The sequence below is a fragment of the Esox lucius genome, chromosome 7 (assembly GCF_011004845.1).
Source record: "Esox lucius isolate fEsoLuc1 chromosome 7, fEsoLuc1.pri, whole genome shotgun sequence".
NCBI lineage: Eukaryota > Metazoa > Chordata > Actinopteri > Esociformes > Esocidae > Esox > Esox lucius.
In genome coordinates, this window is record NC_047575.1 from 25,917,523 (window position 1) to 25,939,735 (window position 22,213).

Here is a 22,213-nt window from a genome sequence, read left to right on the forward strand (position 1 = left end):
ACGTGTTATGTAAAACGTTATACTTTTTTAAAATGGCATGTTATATAGTCATATGTAAAAATGTTAGGTTGGACCCCCAAAGTCTATTTATTTAAACTTAAAAAAATACATATGTAAAAGCAATTGGGGTTAATTGAATACATTTCGGTATCTTTTTTTGTCTTATGATTGTGCCATTCTGTTATGACCTACAGTTGAATGTGAATCCCATAAGAAATAAAAGACGTGTTTTGCCTGCTCACTCATGCTTTCTTTACAAATGGTACACATATTATCAATTATCCAAGGGTATGCAAACTTCTGAGCACAACTGTACTACATCTAATTTTTGTTTTAAGCTTACACCTGGTTATTTTTGTGAACCTAAAGTCGGGAGACATTGTTGCTGTAATAGTCATGTGGAAAGCAACACTTTCTAGGACAGGGACATACTCTGTTTTTACAGAGAATGAGACTAAAGCACTCAATTATCGACTACATTTCAACTGCGGTTTAACTTCATAGCAACTTTTTTTTGCTGAAGACTAGCCAAGGACATTTCTGGAGCTCTAAACGGAGACAGCAATGCCACAAACACAGGAACTGACCCTGGAAAATGGGGACATCTGGTCACCTTAGCTTAAAATGTAGGGTAACATTGATGGGGGTCAATGAGGAGATTCTGAATCTTTCCCAGACAGTATCTTTCCCGTATGCGTTTCCATGGCATTTCCATTGTTTTTGTGGAGTGACCTATTTAGCTAATCGACAATATCTGCTGATGAACGGAGAAACTGAGATGGTCTTCACATGCATACAGAATGCTTCCATAGTTATCTTCTAGAACTCAGGGAGGACCCAGACTATCTACAGTATACACTATCTCATAGGCCATACAATGTTCAAAACGAATGGTAAATGCATGCCAAATGGCACCCTACTTTCTACATAGCACACTACATTTGACCAATTCAAAATGGATGTGCAAATCATTTCAATAGAAAATAGTACAAAAACAACATATCAAATGTTGAAATTGAAACATGTTATTGTTCCTTGAAAAATATATGCCCACTTTGCATTTGATGTCAGCAACATGTTTCAAAAAGGCTGGGACAGGGGCAACAAAAGACCAGAAAAGTTGTGTAATACAAAAAAACCTGGTGGAACACCAACTAATTAGGTTAATTGGCAACAGGTCAGTAACATGATTGGGTATAAAAAGAGCATCCCAGAGAGGATGAGTCTTTCAGAAGAAAAGATGGGGCTTCTTCACTCTGTGCAAATAATTCTCAGCATAAAATTGCTAAAATGTTTGGGGATCTCATAATCAACGATACATAATATAATTAAAAGATTCAGAGAATCCAGAGGAATCTCACTAGATCTACACCAATATTGGATGGCTGTAATCTTCGGGGCCCTCAGGCGGCACTGCATTAAAAACAGACACAATCCTGTAATGGATATGATGGCATGGGCTCAGGAACCCTTCTGAAAACCATTGTTGGTGAACACAGTGTGTCACTACATCCACAAATGCAAGTTAAAATTCTACCACGCAAAAAAGAAACATGATATAAAAATGCTCCAGAAACGCTCTGGGCCAGAGATGGGGACAAGTCACACATGGTCAAGTCCAAGCAAGTCTCAAGTCAAGTCTCAAGTCACAGTTCAGATAAATCAAGCAAGTCAAGTCAAGGGTTCACCCTAAGCAAGTCAAGTCGAGTCCTTATAAGTTTCAAGTCAAGTCACAGTACTAAAGAGATGAACACACACACACACTGTCCTCTGTTTCTGACGTGCGCTCGGTGCGAAGCTCGATTTCAAAATCAAATATTTTTCTCCTCCGCGGTACAATTTTTTGGGGGGACGAAGCGGAGGGATCTTGAATCAGCCTGAAGGGGTTGTATTCGCTATAACAACCGCCTCGCTATACCTTATCCCGCTTATTACATGGCTACCTACCAAATAAATCAATAATTTGACACAAAATATTGATTTCAAAAGGAAATTATTGATTTAAAAACGATTGTATTGCTTCCTCTAAAGAAAATAGTCCGTTCCGTCTCTGGTTAGAATCCTGCTGCGTCCATAGCAACGCACTGTTTTTAATGGCAACGGTCTGTTATCAAGAAATAACACGCATTCTGCACTGGAATTCAGCCAATACATGTAATAAGAGCTAATAATAACAACCTTATAAACTAATTATTGTGACTGAAAAACTGCCTAATATGTAATTACGCTGTAATTATTCTTGTCTGTATGAGTAAAAAAAAAACTATTCGAAATGTTTAGGTGCTAGTAATCACATCGGCGCCTGATCCATGTTAGCCTTTCATGCAGTAAAGTTAACTGTTATGGTGTACGCACAATGCTTTTTAGTTTCCACACGCAGTCCACAAACACTTGAAAATGCGCACATTTAATACAGACATTATGGCCTACGTGTAATAATATACATGCCCGCTCATTTTAAGATGTCCATCAACATTAAAATTCAGGCTATGCCACTGTTATAGTCAAATTCCCTTACATCTATTTACCAGATGTATTCTGTAATGATAATGGTCACATTTCTAACAAGAAAAAATTAAATAAAATATGCAACCAATTATGACAAACAAAAGATTAATTCATTACTTAATCGTTATAGATCTTAGTGAAACTGAGATTACTTTCTCACCTTTCCTTGTGGTTCTTAAAATGACGAATGAAATTTGACGTTGTTGCATATTTTGCATCTGGCAAATCTTTTTTTATTCACACGGTCCAGTTCAAAGTCCTTGTATCCAAACGATACTATTTGTGGAGCTCGACTAACGTTACTGTCTACCATGTTTGGCGCGGTTTGAATTGTGCAGCGTTAAAGGCACATACGCTGATTAGTGCTGGTGATGTCACAACATATAAAATAATTGTATTGCTGTTTGTTTATTATAAGTTCAAGTCATTGTCGAGTCTTCCACTTCAAGTCAAGTCAAGTCTCAAGTAACTTGTTCTCAAGTCGAAGTCAAGTCAAGTCATTTTCATACTTTAATCAAGCAAGTCACAAGTCCTGAAAATTGTAACTGGAGTCAGACTCGAGTCAAGTCCCCCACCTCTGCTCTGGGCCCAAGCTCATTTAAGATGGACTGAGGTGAAGTGGAAAACTGTCTAGTGGTCTGATGAATCAAAACGTTAAATTATTTTTGGTAATCATATATGCCGTGTCCTATAGGCTAAAAAGGAAAGGCACCATCTGGGTTGTTGTCTTTGGACAGTTCAAAAGCCAACATCCATGATGGCATGGAAGTATTCCACATCTGTGAAAGCACCATTAATGCTGAACAATAAATACAGGTTTTAGAGCAACATACAGCATGTTGTCTTCCAGACAATGTATTTTTCAGGGAATTGGCCTTGCTTATTTCAGCAAGACAATGCCAAACCACATTCTGCACGTATTACAACAGCATGGCTCCTTAGTAAAATAGTTCTGGTGCTAAACTGGCCTGCCTGTAGTCCTAACCTGTCACCCATTGAAAACTTTTGTCATATTATGAAACAAAAAATATGAAAGGGGACTCCGAAGTGGTGAGCAGCTGAAATCCTATATCAAGCAGGAATGGAAAAAATGTAACTTTCAAAACTACGGTTCCCAAGTGCTTATGTAGTGTTGTTAAAAGAAGAGGAGATGCAACACAGTAATAAACATACCCCTGTCCCAATGTTTTTGAAACCTGGTGCTGGCATCAAATTCATATTGGGCATATATTTTATAACACCATAAACATTTCTCAGTTTCGATATTTGATATGTTGTCTTTGTACTATTTTCTATTAAATATAGGGATTAAATTATCTGCGTATCAATGCATTCTGATTTTATTTGCATTTTACACAGCGTCCCAACTTTTTCGGAAAGAGGGTTGTAGTAATTCAGTGTTTTAATTTAAAAGACACAGACATTCTCAAAAGGACACACTGATGTAGAGTTATACCCTGTGGTTATTATACTTTAGATGGATTTACATCACCCAGTGGCTCTGCAAACAGTAAACAGGGACACTATACAAATGTAGTCCCTTTGTAGCACATTATTTTATGTTCTGGTTCTGGTTTTATTTTAGAACCAATCTCAGTAGAAAATTTGCCTAGCTTTTTTTAAGATCAGACTGTCTGTCAGAAGCGCCAGGGTGCTTATATAGTTCGGCTTGTCATGAACACAAAAGGAGAGGACATTGCTAAACAGCTTCAGGAACACACAAATTGGGTATTGAGTTTTCAAAGCGCACCTTCAAAGCATGAATCTTGGCAGACCTGCATCTCCCCACACTGCCAGAATGAGGACACTGGTCACATTTATCAAATTATGTAGGAAACACAAATATAAAATTAAAACCATTCAAATTATTATAATTTCCCCTTTTAATTTGTTTCAGCTGTTTCAGAGTTTGATGCTCAGTCACTAAACCTTTAGATATCAGTTTGAGGTTGGCCTGTCTGTTTGCTATAAACAAAATAACAAACTTGGAGTGGATTTTGTGAATTGATAGTGCTAGAGAAGTTTTAAGTGTATTTTTAAGTGTAATTAATTTTTAAAATCTTGCATACATTTTGCATAGTGTAACATTCAGGTTTTTAGCAAACCTTTTCATACAACCTATTCTCGCCTACTTTGTCTCGAAACTTAACTGGTGTCAAAGATTCCATCAAACTTCAAAGTATGGCATTTCCGTATTTGGCAGATTTTAAGAAGTAGATGCAGCGAGCTACCAGAGCTACATGTCAACTTTCTCTGAAAGACATGTTAAGATATATTTCTTAAAAAAACAATGTTGTAAATAAGATCAACAGACACAACGATCCCAGTAAAACATGAATAAAAACATTGTGCAAAGTGTCTCTGTGCCTATTTCAATAGCATTGTGTCTCTCACACCAAAGGCATATGCAGGCATTGTGCAGAGGTGTTTACTGAGTCATATAACCTGACTTGACAGCATCTTATTAATATTTCCACTTCCCATGAGGTATGCAAATACTCTGTCCTTTGCAGAGTGACAAAGTGCTTCTGAGGACCTTGCTGCCCGGATGAGATCCTCATCTCAATAACTTACTATCAGAACTCTTTCAAGCAGAGAAGCAGGGACAACTGGAGCACATGATAGAAATTCAAGGTAATAGTTTATTTTGCCACCTCATAAAGCAGGGTGTGTGTGTCGATGTCAGGCAATAATGTTAAAGATAAAAGCATGTCCGTTTACTTTCATATTTGCATACATTTTAACAATTGACCCCTTTTGTATATCACAGACCACACTTTGTGTAATGAACAAAATTGTGTATGATGATTGCGTTTATCTGGAATGTCATACAAATTAAAACTTGTATACTTAACCTGTTGAATGAGATTTCGTCTTCTTATTATTTTATAAGTATGCAAATGATGACAGTGTTGGCTCCTGTTAACTAAAGTAGAACAGCATTCTAATCCAGAGTCAACGCAAGCCGCTTAAAGATCAAAGCCAACTTTCAAGGTTGTTTTAATCCCACGTAAAATAACATGTAGTGCCCTCCAGAATTATTGGAACCCTAGGTAAATATGAACAGAAAAGGCTGTGAAAAAAAAGATCATATCAATCTAACCTTTAAATCATTGATAAAGACATTTTCAGCAAGAAATAATAATTTTTATTTAAAAAATGTGTGCCACAGATATTGGCACTGCTAAATTTAGTACTCTGTACAGCATATCTTTGCCAAGATTACCATTCTAAGTCATCTCCTATAATGTTTGATAAGGTGGGAGAACACATAGGAAGGGATTAGACACCATTCCTCCACACAGAAACCCTCCAGATCCTTCAGAGTCCTTAGTCCTTATTTGTGGACTCTTCTGGTCAGCCCACCCAAGAGGTTTTCAATGGGATTTAGGTCAGAGGACTGTGAATGGACATTGCAAAAGCTTGATTCTACAGTCAGTGGTTATTTGGGGATTTGGAGATATGCTTTGGATCATTCTCCTGCTGGAAGATCCAACGGTGACCCAGTTTTAGCCTTTCGGCAGACATGTTTTGGCCTAGACTCTCTTGGTACCGGATGAAGTTCATGTTGCCATGTATCCTAACAAGGTTCCTAGGGCCTTTGGAAGTAAAATAACCCCTCCAAATCACAGCTCCACCACCATACATAACAACAGTGATAAAGGCTATTTTTCACAAGACAACAGCTCTTTTTACACCAAACTCATCCTAAATTTCAGTATCATCAGAAAATAGAATGTGGTACCAATAAAGTTCTAATGACATTTACTAAGTGGTTACACTGGCGATTTGGTGACAGCAGTGGCTATCTTCTGGCAACCTATCCAAATAAGTTGATGACATGGAGGTCCGTGTCTAAACACAGGTTTCAAGACCTGGGAATCCCAAGATGGAACCAATATCTACAATTCTTCAACTGTGATCCTTTGATTTTTTTTACACTCGAAACATCCTTTTCCCTGTGTGTTGGGGCACAAAACACACTTCTACCAGACAGGTAAATCACAGCTACGGTTGTTTAACATGTCTTAGTTATTTCCCAAATAGCAGAGATGGGTGCTTCCTGATTTCTGAAGGTCAACAGCCTTTTGTCTCATGTTACTTGTGTTCTCTTTCACCCACAGTTGACAGAAGACAAAGGGAGTTCAGTCTTTGCGTCTCCTAGTATTTATACCCCAGTGAAACAGGATTTAATGGATGATTACTTTATTCCCCAAACCGCAAATGATCTTTAAGACGTTACATTTAAATAAGAAGGGTTTTTTAGGTTTGCCAATAGTTGTGGAAGACATATTTTTAATAACATTTCCTGCAGACAACTTTTTTGGTCCTAAAGGCTTGATTAACATGATTTGTTCAGGGTGTAAGACCAAGCTGATAAACAACAATACATTTTTTTTTTTAATACTTTTGTGTTCATATTTACATAGATTACCAATAGTTCTGGAGGACACTATCTTTCTCCCTGCCTCCCTGTATTTTGGGTTCATATCTGCAGCCTACAGAGACACTGTATTCTGCAGTCCTCCCAAGTCAAAGTGGTATTCTGAGTGCCACTGTGTCTCTTTGGTCCTCCAGAAGCACAAGTCCAGAGCTCATGGTTTGTCTTTGACTTTCACACAAAAACAAAGAACAAAAAAGGTGTGCAAACTAATTTCATTATAAGGATACTGGGGTATAGTCCTAATACCTACAGCAAAATGGACAGACTTATATATGGGCAATTCAAAACATTTTTAAACTACTTCTGGAGCCATTCAAATGGCTTCTAATTGTATTGCTAAGTTTATAAGGTGTAGGCATTTTACAAAAGGCTATTATATTTTACAATTTTGATTAAGTTTCCAATGGCTCAGTGATTTCTTCCCGGTGTTTTATTAAGTCTACGCTGAGTAATCTTTATTGTTTTTCGACATAATAAAATCGTATTTCTTCAAGATATATGCCATGACTACTCTGTCTGATAGTGACTTAAAACTGTCACCGGTAAAATGATCCTTAGCGACAGTTTTAATTATTAGAAATGTTTTGTTGACATAGAGTCTGAGTTTCGTATCTTTGAAGCATCCCCAGAGCGTGATGTAACATGAGGTTTTGGAACAATAACAAATTTAATTGTTAGTATTTTATTCATTTACAAAGAATTCAGGGGAAGAGATCTGTGAGAATGTAAATGGAATCATCATCTGAATCAGCTGTTTAATGAGGAACCTTTCCCACCTCGGAACAGCCTTCTCATTCTGCCTTCCTATCCGGCTCCAACGTTTCCAGTCAGTTACAGCTGGTTAGAGAGTCCCTCTGTCTGCATTGCCCTATCTAATTCCCACCCAATTATCATCTAAATGAACCAAAGGGCCGCTTAACTTGGTTTGCCTCTACCCATTGTTTAATTTGTGATGGTAACGAACCCTGATTAAGCCTCTGAGTTCATAAATTAAACACTCCAGCCCAAATTAATCCCCATAAAATAAATGGATAATATTCAATTTTAAATATGACCTAAACAAATGAATGGAAAAAAAAACACAAACCTGGCGATCACATTTTTCATTTAATTTTGTTTCTGTTCCAGGTCGGACCTGACCTTTTCTTGTGCTTGTTGTGTACTGCTAGCCGATAAAATGTCATGTATTTATGAGTTCTGTCTGAGCCAGCTGAAGACTGCCATGCTGTGTATGCACCATTGCAATGTTTCCAGTTAACATTGCCGTCTCTCAGGTAAAACTGGGGCAATTTGATTAATGTCATCGTCTCCAAGTGTCTAGAACAGTCACCACGCCACGCAGAGAAAGGCAACGAGGAGAGAGACAGGCCTAGGGAGCAGTTGGCCAAAGGGTAAGAGATGACACAGAACGAGAGAGCTCCCCTTTCCGAGGAAACCGAGCAATAAGGGACAAGAAATAACTCATACTTGTTTTTGATGGGGAGGTGTAGCGCAAAGACAGAGAATAATAAGTCCCAGGAGAACAATGGATAATCTAAATAATGTCCAACACATCCCAACACTCTGTCCTTAAATAGCAAGGAACAGTGTTGAGATGCCATCTCGTTACATTAGGCGATGTGAGCGTTGGTCTGAAACACAGAATGCATGCTCTTATACACAACGTGGGTGTTGGCAACCGTTGACCAACAATACTGAAAGGGAAACCCTAGTCCATTCCTTTCCAATGTGTGAGTGTGATTGGCTGCACTGGGACAGAAATTAGAGAGGAAAATAATTGAAGGCAGGAATCAGCTGGGGAAACAGTAACAAAATGTTCTCCATGCAGGTTGTCTAAAAGGCTGAAGGATTGGGCCGGAGTAATGTAACTACGTGGATATTGATAGACAGCTAAAAGGTTTAGTCATTCCACGTTGAACCATTTTTTTTTATGCTGTAGGAAGATTATCTACATCTAGTTTGTTTACAAACTTTGGAGTATATGGTGACATTGTGGGTTCAGATTGAGTACAGTGGTTGAAGCATTCATTAGTTATGTTACTCAAAACTACACATAACAGTAGAAAAATACCAAAATGTAAATGTGGCAACAGCTGAATTTTACCCTTTTAAATGGAAACTCCTGATTCAACTGCATGGAACGTAATTGTCAGTAATACACAGTAATACACAGCACAGCTGAGGCACAAACCTGTAGTCACCAAACCATCTCAGCACAGATGAGATTATAGTTGGGTACAGTGTGTCGCCATTATATTGATACACCACATTTCATCTGTTGAGAATGAACACATGCACACACGCGCACACTAAAATAGAAGATGTTCTTTTACTGTAAAATACCAAATGGAACATTAGACACATGAGGAAGTTATCACAATGTTGAACACAGCTCCAGCACTGGATGACAACACAGCATTGTGAAAATGTGTTTAGGCATCTTATAAAACACTCCAAACCCACACATTAGATGAGAATGTTTTTCTAGATAATGTTTCTGGTTGTTGTTTTTTTAATAAAAAACGTTTTCACGGCTATAAAAATCCATGTTTGAATGTTGTTCACAACAATAAAACCATGCAAATATGGACATATGGGATAGTGGGTTTTAGAAACATTTTATTCAGGGCTGACAATCAAAAATGCAATTCTGAATTAATATGATTTGGTTTGGACTGTTAAGTGAGTATTATACATGCTTAGACAAATAACGTCAATAGCAAGTGATGACACAGCAAATATGAAAACAAATGTTCACTGTAATGAAACAACACAAAATGCATTTTTTTAAAAGCGAAAATAAAAGTAGAAAGATTGAAAATAAGGCAAGATGCTTTTGTGAGTGCTTTTACCAAATATGAGGTCTATTGAATGTACAAGCAATGCTTTTCACATAACCAGCCAACATATTTTCATTAAAGAAAAGTGTATATTAGTGGTGCGGTCTGGTTGATTACAGTCTGGTTACTTACTTGGCTTGGCAACCCCTTCATCCTGTCCATTCTTCTGAAAGAGAAAACACACAACACAAATAGTTACTATGTTTCTCAGACAACAGCCTTGGTTTTGTTTTCAGCTCAATGGTGGGCCAAAATATGTTTTCCTCTCAGAGAAAAGCCCAGCAGAGGTGAGAAAGGATTCTCACAGTTTCTAGAGGCGATACAGTCCTCTTCTGAAAATTACATTTGGCAAGACTGCAAGATGACTGCAAGCTGGCAGGTGTCATCTCGGTTTGCCTGGATTTCCATCATGATGGTAGAGGGCTCAAGAAGCAAAAAGTGGAAAGTTCATATTTATCTACAAGTAACCAAGGCCACTCTGGGGCATCTCTGAGCAGCTTGTGGGATTATGTATCATCCCCCTCGTTTCTACCAGGATAAAACACCTGCATAACTGAAGTAACAAAATACAAGCGCAGTGAGAAGCCCAAATGAAAAAGGCCTGAGTTATTGACACTGTGACCCAGAAATATAAAGCCAAAGCAACAAAACTAGTATATCCGTACAGTACAGTCTGTATCGATGGAGATCTGGTTGGCTACATGTAGATAATGTCCCCATTACAATCACTAGAACAAAATCTGCATACTGTGACTAAAGTGTATACCAGCAAAGTGCAAAGAACACATTCCTACAGCAACAAGTTAATACTGCAATTTCAACATGTCCCTTTTTTCTTTTCTTTTTTTTAAACAGAAGACACAGCAGGTCTCTGTGACCTTTGTAATACAGCATGCAGCTAACTACACGTATAGAAAGTACTCAATAGCACAGCGGCACGTAAGTCAATAGAAAGAGCGTGAAACCAAAACAATGGTCCATTTTCACACAGCTACATGCCAGCCTTGATGGCGACTCTGTCAAGAGACACTGCTGCCTTTCAACAGAATGTGCTTCCATTTGATTACAGACACTTGGGCCAAGTTAAACCGTCCTCTCTCAAGCCATCTGCCTGTCTTAATTGCAGACGTGCGTCCTCATCATGGAAGAGCAAAGCGTTTGTGCCGATCAGACGCGCCATCCCTTCCATCATTTCAAGAGGTTTCTGTTTATTCAGTTGATTAGAGACTGTCACTGCGTTCTGAACCACTGAGGAAACAGAGAGCCAACAAAGAGAGTGAAACACAAACACTCTCGGCCTAGACTCAATCAGCTAGCCAATATCAGTTTTTCTGCAGTTTGGCTCCCATTTAAACTCCTTGACTAGATCCAATTGAACATCATACTGCATCCATGCATAAATGTTTCTGGGAGAGGCTCAATTGTAACAGCAGGGCAATTCAGCCCAAGCTGTGCGATTATGGAGGCTGGAGGAATAGACGCCTCTCCTGTGCTTGTGTTTCTCCTCTGTAAGGGCGCTGTGCAGCCACTTTCATTCAAACCTCCATATGCTACTCCGGTCTTTCATTCGAGCCGGCAGTGATACTGCGTGTGAGTCTGCTACTGGTGCCAGCCCAGACTCAGCACACACAGCAGATGCACCGCGTCGCCGGGCAGCCATTTCACTCTGACGAAAAGAAGCAGACTGTACAATAATATCCTTTATTCCGACACAATTCATGAACACGTCAGTTATCAAAAGTAAATCGGGTTCTTTTAAAACAAAGCCAGAACACGAGGTTAAGTACGCGCACGGAATATTCACGTGAAATCTGTTAAGAAACGTGACAAAGGAAACGGCGCTATCTTCATAGGCTTATCTGTGATCTATTCCCGTCAGTGGATCACAAATCTATCCATAAAAAATAAATACAGTGCAGGACATTACCCTGACAAATCCCGAAGTAAAGCACAACCAGCTGAAACTTCGCTACAACATAAAAGTATGTTAAATCTCAAGTGACAAATGAATTTCCCCTGATTTCTAATTTCCCCCTGCCTTCCATTTGTGTCATTAGTGGGAGCTTCGGGCATTGTGCTGCATGCTTTCCCTGATATTTACTGGCATGACTCGTCTTGTAAGTGTTTCTATTAATTGTAATTACAGTGCTTTAATTCTTGAAGATGGAGGGAGACAAAAGAGTTCCGCAAAGTTTTTGAGGAGCTTTTTACATGCGCAGATATTTCCCTAATTAAAGTGCTAATCGCTTTCCTACTGGAGGGCAAGGCAGGTCAGGCCAAGATAAAGGACGCAGGCTCACTGCTAATACGGAATCACATCCGACCTACTCCACTCATGATATGACATGTCCATGTGTCGCTGCACACTGGGCGTTTACCTGGATACATCGCTGGCATGAAAAGAGCGGAAGGACTATTTAAAGTAACAGTGCTGGGTAGGAATACGTTTAAATGAAAAAACAAATGACAATGATTTGCCAAAAAAAAAAAAAAAAAACTATTCGCATGATATTGTACCTGTTCTGCTTAGAAGTTAGTCACAGTACACTCGCGTACCCGAGTATTAATAATAAAAGACTACACCAGCTGAAACCTGGTAATTTTGTTACCTTTATTGAGAATACTTTCAGGTTAGTAGTTGATCAACTAATTTTCAATTTCACTATTAAAACTATTTTTCTTCAGGATAATTTACCAAAGGGTTTTTAAAAAGATAATATCCCAAAGTATCGATTTTTCCAACTCCATAGATATTATCAATAAAACTGCAAGTTTCACTTCCACCAACCAGATGTGCATGACTGCTCAGGCTGAATATGAAATCGGAGTCAATTTGTTCATGCTATTAGTTGTTGGAGTACAATGTGTAGCTAAGAAAAGAGCACCACTCTGAACAGGGATGTTGGCCTCCTCCATGTGGTGTCTGAGAAGCACACAAGTGACTTAAAGTGCATATCATCATTGTTAAGTACTCCACAGTAATAGAATAACTTGTCATCTCCAAGCATACCCCAAATGGCCTCCATTTTATTCAGCCTTGCATGCAGATACCACTGTGGATGTCAAAACAGATGTCTGGCTGGCGGAATTCCCTGCAGTTTCCAGGACTTGAGATCTTTCAAACCTTCCAATTTCACCCTCCGTCTCTTCATCCTTATCTTACACAGTTCTGTTTCCATCATGTTTCCGATTATACACACTTTGCTCATCATTCTTGTTCTCCCCCAACATCCCTCTCTCTATGGAGCCCCTTACAAAAACAGATCACTGTCGGAGTTCAGTCCTACTGACGTTTTTCTGCAAATACGGCGTCCGAAATATCACAGTCGACACAGCACTTTTGCTGCATTTTAAAAAACTGCAATCTTGTGCCAGCAAGCAACAAATATTCATAGGCGAAAGGTAAAAGTGAAATGCAGAGTGAATTGGTTTCCTTAGTACAGTGTAGCTTTCTGAGCTGTGAGGCTCCCTGACGCCAGAGGAATGGGAATACAAGACCCTGCTGGAGCCAGTTTGCCTGAGGGCCGAGTGCGGTGGCACCTATCCAGTTGCCACAGGTGCTGTAAAGGCACCAGGACAATGGAGCTTCTGCCTCACGTTTGTCGGCCAGCAATTATTATTTACCCAGCAATTATCTACAAATTGCCCTGTAAAGCTTGCTCCATCTCAGTCTTTCAAGGCTAATATGAGGTTGACCAGAAAAACGTTTTAGCGGCATGTGTTTAAAAGGTCTCGTTGTTCCCAGGATATAATGGCAGGAGAGGCTGGCACTTACTCTGCCACTGCTGAAGGTTCCCACCCAATCTCAGGATGGCCGGTAAACTTCTACACCAATTGACAGCATTTTGAGTTCCCTTTTCCTAGTTTAGATAAGGATTCCCGGGAATGTGTTGTTTCCGTTCAGGGATTTAAGAGGACAGAACTGAACCGCCTCCGCAATGACATTCCAGTGGTGGCTGCCAAATTGGCACAGAGGCACCCGTCGGGCTAGCCAGCCAGACTGAGAGAACAGACTAAAGGGGATATGGTATGCCTAATTTCACAACGAATTGAGAGAAGGAACAGAGAATCGGGAGAGTAAGGGAAATTTATTCAAGATGTACAGTAGGAAGTGCAAGGACTTGAAAAACATAACCTGCGAATGTCACCGATCAAACAAAGCAATAAACCAGATCGGCCTGAGAAATAGCATGTGGGGGAGACTTCTGGGTGGGAGCTACTGGGTTTTAGTGGCGGTCACAGTTAGAGTAAACCCACACCGGATTGGTGACGGTCACAGTAAACCCACACCGGATTGGTGACGGTCACAGTAAACCCACACCGGATTGGTGACGGTCACAGTAAACCCACACCGGATTGGTGACGGTCACAGTAAACCCACACCGGATTGGTGACGGTCATAGAAATGTGCACACATGCAAAAGGATCTGAAGAACATTTGAAAGAGACAAACGAGAAAAGGGTGTCTTTGTGATTGGTTGTGCTTTGTAATTGATGAACTCTGTCTGTGGCCAACACAGCCTCCTCTCCTTGGTGGAGGGAGACAGGCTAGATGCATGACGCCTGTGATTGCAAGGTAACTAAGCAACCCACTGTCAAGATTACCTACAGAAACACAGGAGATAAACACTAAATTGCCATGTTTATAAGGCAGAGTGTTTCACTGTAATCTGCACTGAACATACTTTGTGCTATGGAAATACTGATTTTAGGTTTTATTTATTTGAAACTATACACTAATGAGAAATGTCTATGACCACCTGCCTAAGAGGACCAACCTGCTGTTGGTCCTCTGCTTGCCGCCAAAAGAGTGCCAACCTGAGGCATGGACTCCAATAGGTGTCCTGTGGTATCTGGCAGCAAGACATCAGCAGCAGATCCTTCAAGTCCTGTAAATTGTGTGGGGGAGCTGCCATGGATCAGACTTGTTGGTCCAGCACATTCCACAGATGACCAATCAGATTGAGATCTGGGGCATTTGGAGGTCAGGGCAACTCCCCACAGTGTGTCCTGGTGCCATCACTTCCCCAGGTAAATTGTGCGCACGTGCATGGCTGTCCAAGCAATGTAAAAGAAAACCGGACTCATCGGACCAGTCAAACTTTTTCTCCGTCCGCTGCCCGAAGGTCCAGTTCCGAAGCTGGCGTGCCCATTGTAGGCACTTCCGACGGCGAACATCATGGACACTCGGACCGGTCTGCGGCTACGCAGCCCCATACGCAGCAGGGTGTGATGCACTGTGTGTTGTGACACATTCCTCCCATAAGCATCATCGCAATTTCCTGTGACTTGTGCCACAGTAGACCTTCCATCGGTTCGGACCATACAGGATAGTCTTCGTTGCCCTCGTGCATCGATGTGCCTTGGGCGCCCAACATCCTTTTGCCAGTTTGTCCCTCCTCAGACCACTATCAGAAGGTATTCACCACGGCTGACCGGGAGTACCCCACAAGTCTTGCCGTTTCAGAGGTGATCTGAACATAACAATTTGGTCCTTGTCAAAGTCGCTCAGGTCATTACTCCTGTATCCAACATGTCGATAACCATCTAATCTACCCAGACTTTGATATGTGCCCTTGTTAGGAGACGATCAACATTATTCGCGTCACCGGTGAGTGGTCATATTGTTCTGACTCATCAGTGTATAATGTAAATTCTATCTGGAATACTTTGTAAAGGGGGGTGGGGGTCATACTGATGCAAAGATAGAGAGTTGCTCCTAAAGACAGGAGCAGGCAAAAAGAAAAACACACAGAGAGACAGAGAGACAGACAGAGAATCAGAAAGAGATGCATGCTATGTATTTACCTTGGTCTGGGGTCCCTGGGAGGGGTTCCCCGTAGCGTCCACTGTATCCATGTTCCTACGCCCTTCAGCCAGCCAGCCGACAGAGACAGTTGCTCCGAGCAGGACAGGAAGTGTCCAAATATACAGCAAGCCCATCAGTGTCAGCCTGTCAAGAAAAATGACACGACAACAACTGTCAAAACTACATTGGTTGCATTGTACTTTTAGTTTCAATAGTACATTGAGAACTCAACTGATTTAATAGACATAAATATAAATATATTTAGAGAGCGAGGTGAACACATCATAGCACAGTACAGTGAGGCAGTGTAGTACAGTAGGGAGCGGGTTTGACAGGCCGATAGCCGTAATAACTTAGCCCTGCCTGAACTCATTAATCTGGATAAGAGGCACTTATTTAGAGCTCAGAGGAGCCCTCTGCTTAATTGTTTGATAATGTGACTCTCTAAACTGTCATATTGATGAGAAGGAAGTTCTACAATAGTTGCTTTGAGTGGGTTTAGAGTTTTTTTTTCTTATTCCCCTCTGTGCCAGCTGGGCCGTTTAGGATTTATGAGGAGCAGAGCATCCTCATTGGAGGGGCGGGGGGGGGGGGGGGGGGGGGTATGCATTTTAGAGCACTTCATCTATGTGGGCAGTCAGTTAAAAGTATCCCCAGTAACCCAGTACAGACCCAAAATGTTAACAAACAGACTGCAGAGGGTGGACTGCATTCCACGGCTGACAGGTTCTGAAGGGAAATTAATCCCTCGTGAAATGAATCAACAAAATATCTGCCAGTCAGTTTGTGAATGTGCTACTGCACTGACGTCAGCTCTGCCAGGGATGACTGGAAAATGGAGACACCGCTTCCAGGTCCATTTTTGAATTCATCAAAAGAACAAAGTTGGGGGGAAGTGATTATTCAGGCAGCATACTAAGCAGCTTAAGTGGTATTCTGATTTGTGCAGAATGCCTGTTTTCTGCTTCACCTAAAGTATCAATTAATTTACTTCCTCAAAATGCAACAGATGCAGGTTTCAAGGTAGAAAAGCATTCTGAATTGTTGTTAGGTCACATAGTTATGTAATGTCAATTATCAACTTATGAATTGTCAGGACAATGGATTTGGAACACTTAGAGCAGTAGTAAACTGGATTTTAATTATTTCAAATATTCTGTGTTCCCCACTAAAGGACAAGCATATCCATACATCTTGAATTGCAAATATCAATTTAACTACACTTGACTTGTCAGAAACACTGCATGAAAAGCAGCCAGTGCACATTGTCTAACTGTTCCTCTACCTCTAACTCTGCAGCAGGCTGCAGTGTCGTGATGTGTCTCTGGGAATATACCCCCAAAGCAGTATGGACATACAGCCCCAGAGGTCTTCCTGTGCCAGCTGATCCTGTCCACAGGCGGCAGATCATCCTCTTCATTCATACACGCCTGTCACTGGCAATCCCTGTCCCTGTCCGCTGCCCGCCGCCTTGCTAGCTCACGTGCGGCTATAATGGTCAGGGCCACCAGCCCAGCAACAGGACCAATGTGGACCCAGGCACAGCCACAGTCCACCAGCATAATTATAAATGGCGCGGGCCTATTGAGACAATTACTCTCCTTTCAGTGCCTTACCACACTGCAATGCGTAGTTAACAGGGGGGGGGGCAGGGGAGGGGGGGGTCTAAAGGAGAAAAACCTTCTGTGATGGAAGGGGTTTGCATACAGCATGCTGCCCAAAACAAATGCAACCAAGGAAAGCCTTGTTTTGTATAGAAAACACCCCCCAAAAAACAGTGCAGGAGAAATGTCATCAGGCTCCAGCTGCAGTAGGATCAGGTAATACCATTACTGACGGATGTCTTCCTTACGCAACACCGGGGCCACCAAGATGACTGCCTCCCTGTACTGTTTTTACAAGGCTTGAATGGCTCGCAGGGTAGAATGAGGGGAATCAACCGGTTACTCCAGGGAGAGAGTCACGTCTCTCACCCGCTATCACGCTGACACTGGGTTAACAGGATAGACTCTTCCAGGAATTTTATGACAAAGCAATGTGATAAATCTCCACCATTTTGAAGATCTGAAGTGGATTTATACAGCCTATGGCGTACGGGTAGATAAGGTTATGAACTGCATTTTACACTAATGCTAAAGGTTTACAATGTGAGCCCCTGAAAGAGAAAGAAGGCTGACAGTGAAGCGGCAGAAACCAGAGGAAACCTATCTTTGGCTTAATGGCCCAGACAGCACATTGCCATATTGAACACAGAGGTTCTTGTAGAGAGAGGTATATGATTGTAGGCTGACAGGCCAATCCTAACAGCTCTGAAAGTTGTACTGTTTTAATACCCAGCAAACTGACTGAGAGATCATGTTTACAACATAACTCAATTGATGAAATATTACCCAGCACTACAAGTCAAGAGAGAATTTTTTTGTGATTTTGCAAGTAACTAAGTTTTCACATCTAAAAGCACAGAGACAGTAACACACTTGGTTTCCAAAATCATTTGAAAGTTAAGTACTTCCAATAGGAACTAGGATGCTCAGAAGCCAGTGACTAGACTTTCCAAGAGACCTCACTATTAATTATGGTCTGACACTTTCCCAGCGCTCTATCTTTATAGAACAGAGTCTTAGAGCTCTAGGGCTTGGGAAATAATAAGACAGAGCTCAACAGACGACACCTCTCCGCTCGCCGTCCCTCCACTGATATTGCCTTTCCTTTGACAAGATTCTGTGACCAGGTCTCTAGCCGAAGGGTGTTAAAGCTCCCATCCAGCGTGTCAGCTAATGGGAGACACACCACAACCTGTTAAAGCCAGACCGGCGAAGAAAAAATAAAATAGGATATTACAAGACTTCAAGGCAAAAGGATATCAGTTAGTACCCAAGCAACAACTACCAGGTGGGTCTTGTCCAGCCAATCAAGTAGAGTACTTGCCGATATTCTGATATGCCAGTTAAATCCAAGTGAAAATTGGATACGACACTGGTCTCTCCCTAGCACGGTGACATTGAGTCAACCCATCACAGTCCCACTGCTTTCCCCTCCTGTGAGTGTTAAGCGGATTCCGTAATTCAAGCAGCCAGCCGGAGAGCACCATTTTCTCCGACGATATTGGCCGTGCGCTGAGTTCAAGCCGCTGGTTCAAAATGTAATGCAGCAGAAAAGGTCATTCCAAAAAAAAAAAAAAATCTAAGGTGATAAGAATTTCAAGTGAACAACCAGCAAAGGAGTCAGCACACACACTGGATGCAGTATGTTTAGAGATGCATAAGTAGGACACCTAGCTAATACTGGTTTCTATTACCGTATTTATGTACAATTAATATAATATGGTGAAGCTTGACACAGACACTTTTTACTAAATGTGTTGTTAATAGTGTTTCATCAGAAGATGTGTAATGTTTTCTGTTCAGCTTGCTAAGATAAGACTGTTCTGCTAGTGCACACCCTTGGCTGTGAGTCAGTCATTATTACTCACTTGTTTCTATATTGACTCATGAGTCAATATATTTCTAACCTGAAATGCATTATAAAAACATTTATTGCACAGTGGTGGGGTTCAATGGAACTTGAATTATACTTAGTATAAATATGTCACTTTCTATTGCAAAGATCTCTACAGACTTAAACTTGTTCTACTTTAGAAATGAATTGCAGGTTTACTTTAAGAATACACATACAGTAAGTTATTGCATACTTATTAGCAATTGTAACAGACACAGTAGCATTGACTTATAAATCTTACATAATAAAACTGGTACATGATTATGATGACAATTACAGTTTCTGAAACAATATCAGCTATAGCAGAATGGCTGTATGAAGCAAAGACAAATGCATTCAAAGGAATTGTCCCTCATCCTGCCCATCTGTTAATCTGAGTGCTCTAGCAACATCAGTGTACTAAAGCAACATTGAACAGAAACAATGACTTTGTCAAAAACAGTGGCTGTGAATCTAGAACATTCACTCTCGATTTCAGCTTCACAAAATGCTACAAACCATGATCAATAAGAGAGTAGCACCCTCATATTGCTATTTCTTGTTCTAATCAAAGACCCCATTACCTCTGTAGAACTGTGCCACAAATATAACAGCAGATGTACTCCCCACTGCAGTGAGATAACACCTTTGAGGAATTCAGAGAGATACAAGTAGCCTATCTCCACGAAGGGAATGCCTGAATTCCTCAACTTCAATTACATCCAGTAGTGTTGGAGGAGAGGACTATTCGTGTGTATGAGTCATCATATATTTCATGTTCCACGGATTAATATGCTGTAATTTGTGGGGCACGGGGCCACAACAGTTCTCAGTTAGTAAGTTATTCACACACACGCACACAGTGAGGTAACCTCCTGATGCAATGTCAGCTGTTCTATAGGTTAAGAACGAAGACAATATAGGTAAAGAAAATAGCCTCGGTTATGTTATAGCCATCATACCCTGCAAGTTTTTCGAAATTTCTTGCAAAGTTTCTGCGTTTTACACGCAGCGCATAAACGACCGCTTTCAGGGTTTTAAGTTGTCATTCAATCGTATAGGGCTCCAAATGAGTTGTAGGTAGTTACATGCAGACACGGCGTGTTGTGAATGCTGAACAAGGGCTGCTGTTTCCAAACCAGAGATCCACCCACCGCGTATGCGGTGACTGAAAGAAACTCGTAGGAGTGAACGGTCTTAGTTCAGAACCATGGACAGTTACATTGCTCCTATGCGGTGCGCAAAAGTAATTCCGACACGCCACAGTCATCATACACGCTGTTGTACATGTTTTTCTCACACATTTGCAACTTCTCACAGGCAATGAATTGCCTTTAGAGAGTGTATGCCTAAACGGATTTGACATGGCCTTGGTACACCTTTAAGCCAAGACCCCATACCTTCTGTTCTGGAATGTCACCATAGGTTACATGTTTCGTAAGTAGGTCTTTACATTGAACACAAACACATTTGAGCTTTTCATGATAGTCTCATGTCATGCCAAGCAGTCAAACTGCGGACTGAGCATGCAAAAATGTGCAGATTATCCAAATACAATTCAGAGGCAACGGGAGCCAGTTCACGGCCGGAATGTTTATCTGAAACTGTGGCTATATAAATAGGATCGGTTAAAATAATAATGTATATAAAAAAGCAGTTGAGTAGGATGCCATTAGAACGAGTAAAATAAAATAAAAATTCATAATATGCTAGTCAACCAAAAACTAACCTGATATTACACTTAAAAGCTGCGGTTTCCGAGAATTATATTCTACCTCAACATTCAAACGTAGATATCGAATGCAGTAGGCATGAGTGTCATTGAAATCAAATTTCTGCTGACAATTACATTAAAGGCTTTTAAGCCTAATTTCGCGAAGATTAAGAGTAGCCTGTACTGCATAATTCATTTTTTCAGTTATTCGGAAAACTGATTCAGTCGCAATGGTTCTTTATTCCTTCATATCTAACAACACGCATATTACCGTTAACGTTCACATAGAATGCAACCTATGGTTCCCCGAAGAACCAAAAAAAGCACAGTCCATTTCTCCGTAAACACAATTGCCTTCTTACCTGTCTTATCTCACTAGCGAAGAAAAATAAATATGCCAAGCACAGATGTAAGATTCACTGTTGGTTGTCCAAATACTTTCTTAGTTCCACCCTCGGCCAGGTTGCAAATAGTCTCGTGTGAGAAGGCTATATTGAATTATAGGTTGCGAATAAGCATGCGTTGGATGTTCCCACTTCTAGCAGCGGCTTTCCATTCTCCAGCTCTGAGTGACTCTCACTACTGGCTTGCCCTATTTCAACGGCTTCAGTCACTTCTTTTTACGTCACCAGCTGCATACCATTATCTGCAGATTCCGCGCCGTGAGCGACACCTGTGTCCACCTTTACGTAGCATGTTTGACCTGTGAACCCCGGACCAGATAGAATAGCCACCGACACTCCCAACAGCGGTTTACAGAAAACGATTATCAGCTTTGTAATGAATAAGACATCTTAAGGCGGATTGTATTGTGTACAAGCCTACCTGTCAGTGTTGACGTTACCAATATGTTTGCATTCTCAAAATCGTGACTAATGCACTTCTTTATATTCGCATAGCTTGGCAGGCAGTACTGGCATTGAATTGGCAGACATGCGGTGTCATTGATATGACGTGCTGTTTCCTCTTGTCATAGCAGTGCCAAATTTGTCAGCACAGGCAGATCCCTTTTGAATGACTGTGTCAATGACTAATCAACATCAGGGTATCACTTTTCAAAAGCTATTAGATGTATCAGCGGCAGATGCTTTGTCATATCCGAATCAATTTCACAGATGATACATTGTGGTCCAGACAATCTGGCAGGATAAAGTTTATTATGAAAATTCATTTTACGGTACACCACATAAGGCCAGTCAGGGCCCAGCCTTTACAAACGACTGTCAGGGCCCCTTTTTTCAAGTTTCTAATTGCGTTTTGTCATTAGGATAGTATTAAATACATATAATTCGAAAAAATTGAAGCAGTGCCTACATTCAAGTCAGTGATAATGCTTTTCTGTTCCTTTAACTTCTATGGATTTGATCCAATCCATTTGCATTAATCTGATCAGAGAACTTTTGAAGAACTGGAGCCTGGTG

At 40.8% G+C, this 22,213-nt stretch overlaps 1 protein-coding gene across 2 annotated transcripts in view; it reads right to left on the reverse strand.

Moving 5' to 3' along the window:
• The window catches only part of fstl4 (follistatin-like 4), a 176,973-nt gene extending 155,590 nt beyond the window's left edge, over positions 1-21,383 (reverse strand). Inside the window, exons 1-3 of one of the 2 annotated variants that reach the window (XM_034293500.1) lie at positions 21,155-21,383; positions 15,601-15,745; positions 9,925-9,955 (exon numbers count right to left, since the gene is read on the reverse strand). In XM_034293500.1, coding sequence (XP_034149391.1) covers positions 9,925-9,955; positions 15,601-15,735 — 166 coding nt within the window. In that variant the 5' untranslated portion in view covers positions 15,736-15,745; positions 21,155-21,383. Of the gene's footprint in view, positions 1-9,924; positions 9,959-15,600; positions 15,746-21,154 lie in introns of both variants that reach the window. The other variant, XM_034293499.1, reaches the window with a different exon arrangement.
• Positions 21,384-22,213: the final 830 nt, after the last annotated feature.